The sequence below is a fragment of the Orycteropus afer genome, unplaced genomic scaffold (assembly GCF_000298275.1).
Source record: "Orycteropus afer afer isolate SDZICR_OR568_19922 unplaced genomic scaffold, OryAfe1.0 scaffold00002, whole genome shotgun sequence".
Lineage (NCBI taxonomy): Eukaryota > Metazoa > Chordata > Mammalia > Tubulidentata > Orycteropodidae > Orycteropus > Orycteropus afer.
This window is the reverse complement of record NW_006921589.1, coordinates 562997-565558: the sequence shown is the minus strand read 5'-3', so window position 1 is coordinate 565558 and position 2562 is coordinate 562997. Positions and strand designations below refer to the sequence as shown.

At 45.2% G+C, this 2562-nt stretch overlaps 1 protein-coding gene across 1 annotated transcript in view; it reads right to left on the bottom strand.

Annotated features, from left to right (window-relative positions):
- COL4A4 (collagen type IV alpha 4 chain) overlaps nucleotides 1-2562 on the bottom strand; it is a 143303-nt gene that overhangs the window by 58284 nt on the left and 82457 nt on the right. Inside the window, exons 28-29 of the mRNA XM_042783095.1 lie at nucleotides 1075-1182; nucleotides 79-260 (exon numbers count right to left, since the gene is read on the bottom strand). Coding sequence (XP_042639029.1) covers nucleotides 79-260; nucleotides 1075-1182 — 290 coding nt within the window. The remainder of the gene's footprint in view (nucleotides 1-78; nucleotides 261-1074; nucleotides 1183-2562) is intronic.

Below are 2562 nucleotides of genomic sequence, written 5' to 3'. Positions count from 1 at the left end.
AACAACAACAACAACAACAACATGATCCTAAGGGCAGAAAGCTTTTGTTATTTCCCTCCCACCGCATTAACTGCTTACCTGGTCACCTGGAAATCCCGGAAAACCAACGATCCCTCTTAAGCCAGGTAAGCCTGGCGGTCCTGGGGGTCCAGGAAGCCCCTGCTGTCCATTTCTACCAGGTTCCCCACTGAGAAATCCTGGTGGCCCATGTCTTCCTGGCTCTCCTCTTCTCCCTTGCACCCCTGGACTTCCTTTATCACCTGATGGGATTGGAAGTGTTATAAAACTCCTCCCTGAGATCCTGGACAATAGTTAGGCAGAGAGACTTGGTCCTATTTTCAGAAGGTGAAGCCAAATGTATGGAGAGTCCTAACCCCTGCCCTGAGGTGCATTGCCCCGGAACAGACTAGGACAATCAGAGGTAGTGGGGATGTGCAGGATTATCTGCTCCAACACTCTCATCTTCCAAATGAGGACGAAGGTACCCAGAAAAGTTAAAACATGTGTCCCTCAACAACTAGTGAAAGAGAGGCAAGACAAGAATCCAGGTTTCATGCAGATTAAGTCTGAACTTCAAGGCAATACAAATTGTAGTAGTCAAGATCCTCGCTACATGCTGTCTGAAGACACCCAGGTTGGCCAAGGGAACTTGTTAGAAAGGCAGTCTCTGGCTTGCCCCTGAGCTGCCCACTCAGCATCTTTATTTTAACAGTTCTAATGATTCTTATGCAAACTGAAGTTTCAGAAGCATGTGTTGAAATGACTCGGACAGTCATTGTGATGTTGACTCTTGATGTTACTACTAACTCCCAGATATTTTAAACTTGGAGCCAGCGTTTGATGTGTACCTCAGTACATGGAATATCCAAATCTAGAAATACACTTGGACCTGAGCGAAGGCCAAGCATGGGCAAGGTCAAAGGCACCACATGCTCCCTAGTGTTCATTTATATCTAAAAAATGAACTTTCTGAATCTCAGTGTTACTGGGAAAGTTCCATGACACACACGCTTGCTTGACTCCTCTGCAAAGATGTTAGCTTATCTGACACGGTTCTGTAACCTCAGTGTTTACCTTTCACCCCCAGCGGTCCACCATCTCCAGGAAGTCCAGGTTCTCCAGTTTTCCCTTTTTGGGATATAATCACTGTTTCTCCTTCATCTCCTGGAGGTCCTCTCTCTCCTTTCGATAGTAAATAGTCACGGACCAAACAAACAGAAGCACACAAAATTCTTTGGTTACAAGTACGTTTCACTGCAAGTTTAGGAATCCCCCTTTGATTTCCTGAAGTGCACTATGTTTACATGTTGCACAACACCCACACATGGGCTGGTTCCCTAAGGAAGGACTGTGCCTTTTACATCCCTCTCCCCACTGTCCAGCCACAGGCCTGATTTATAGTGAGCACTCTGTGAATATCTGTGCTTGAAAAGGTCCAGGTCTAAACATTGTCTTTCTACCCTGTGAAATTTGAATTGTTCATATTTTTAAATCATTATTTTCCTCTTCCTACCCAATCACTGTTATTTGCCTTACATTAAAAGAACAGAAAAGAAAAATCCCTATGCATGCAAATGGTTTGTGCTCAAACCTACAGAAAGGCTGGCAGTTGGAGCCCACCCAGGAGTGCTGTAGAAAGAAGGCTGGCGACCTGCTTCCGTGAAGATGACAGCCAAAAAAAAAACCTACAGAGCAGTGCGTAATGCATGAGGTTGCCATGAGTTGGAGTCACCTCCGTGACAACAGGTTTGGTTTTTTGAAAAAGGAACAGACAATTATTTCAACTTAATTCACCACAGAGAGACTTCCGAAATGGTAGGCAGGGTGCAAAACACCATCTATTTCTACCAGACCTTTCCAAACACTGTCCAGTCACAGGAGTTTGCTGGAGTGAGTTTGTACCAGGTTGGCAGGAGCCGCCAATTACCAACAACTCAAAAAGTTTGTAAGCCAGTTGTTAAACCACTGGTAGCTTGCAACCAACCATAGTGGAGTGGTTACACCACAGGCAGCAGCAAGCACTATACGCCATGGCATTTTTTTGTTTCTGGAGAACTAGTTCATCAGCACATCACTGGCATTAACTCAGTTCTGTATTGTTATTTACTTTGTTTTTTTCTAAATTGGGATAGTAGTATAGTAGGTTCCCTAGTGGGCAATTGGTATGAACTCAACCACTAAGCAGTCTGAATCCAGCCAGCAGCGCTGCAGAACAAAGACATGGCAATCTGTTTTTGTCAAGATGACAGCCAAGAAAACCCTGCAGAGAAGTTCCATACTGTAACACCTGGGGTTACCATCAGTCAGAATTGACTTGACAGCTACAGGTTTCCATTTGGTTAGCGACACAGTTGCACAATAACATTGTTGTTGTTATGTCCTGTCAAGTCAGACCCAACTCATAGCGACCCCTCTTTGGGTTTCCGAGGCAGTATCATCACAGAAGTAGCTTGCCCCATCTTCCTTCCGAGGAGTGGCTGGTGGGTTTGAACCGCCAGCCTTCTGGTTAGCAGTCAAGTGCCTTAGGCACTACGCTACCAGAGTTCCTTGCATAATAACACA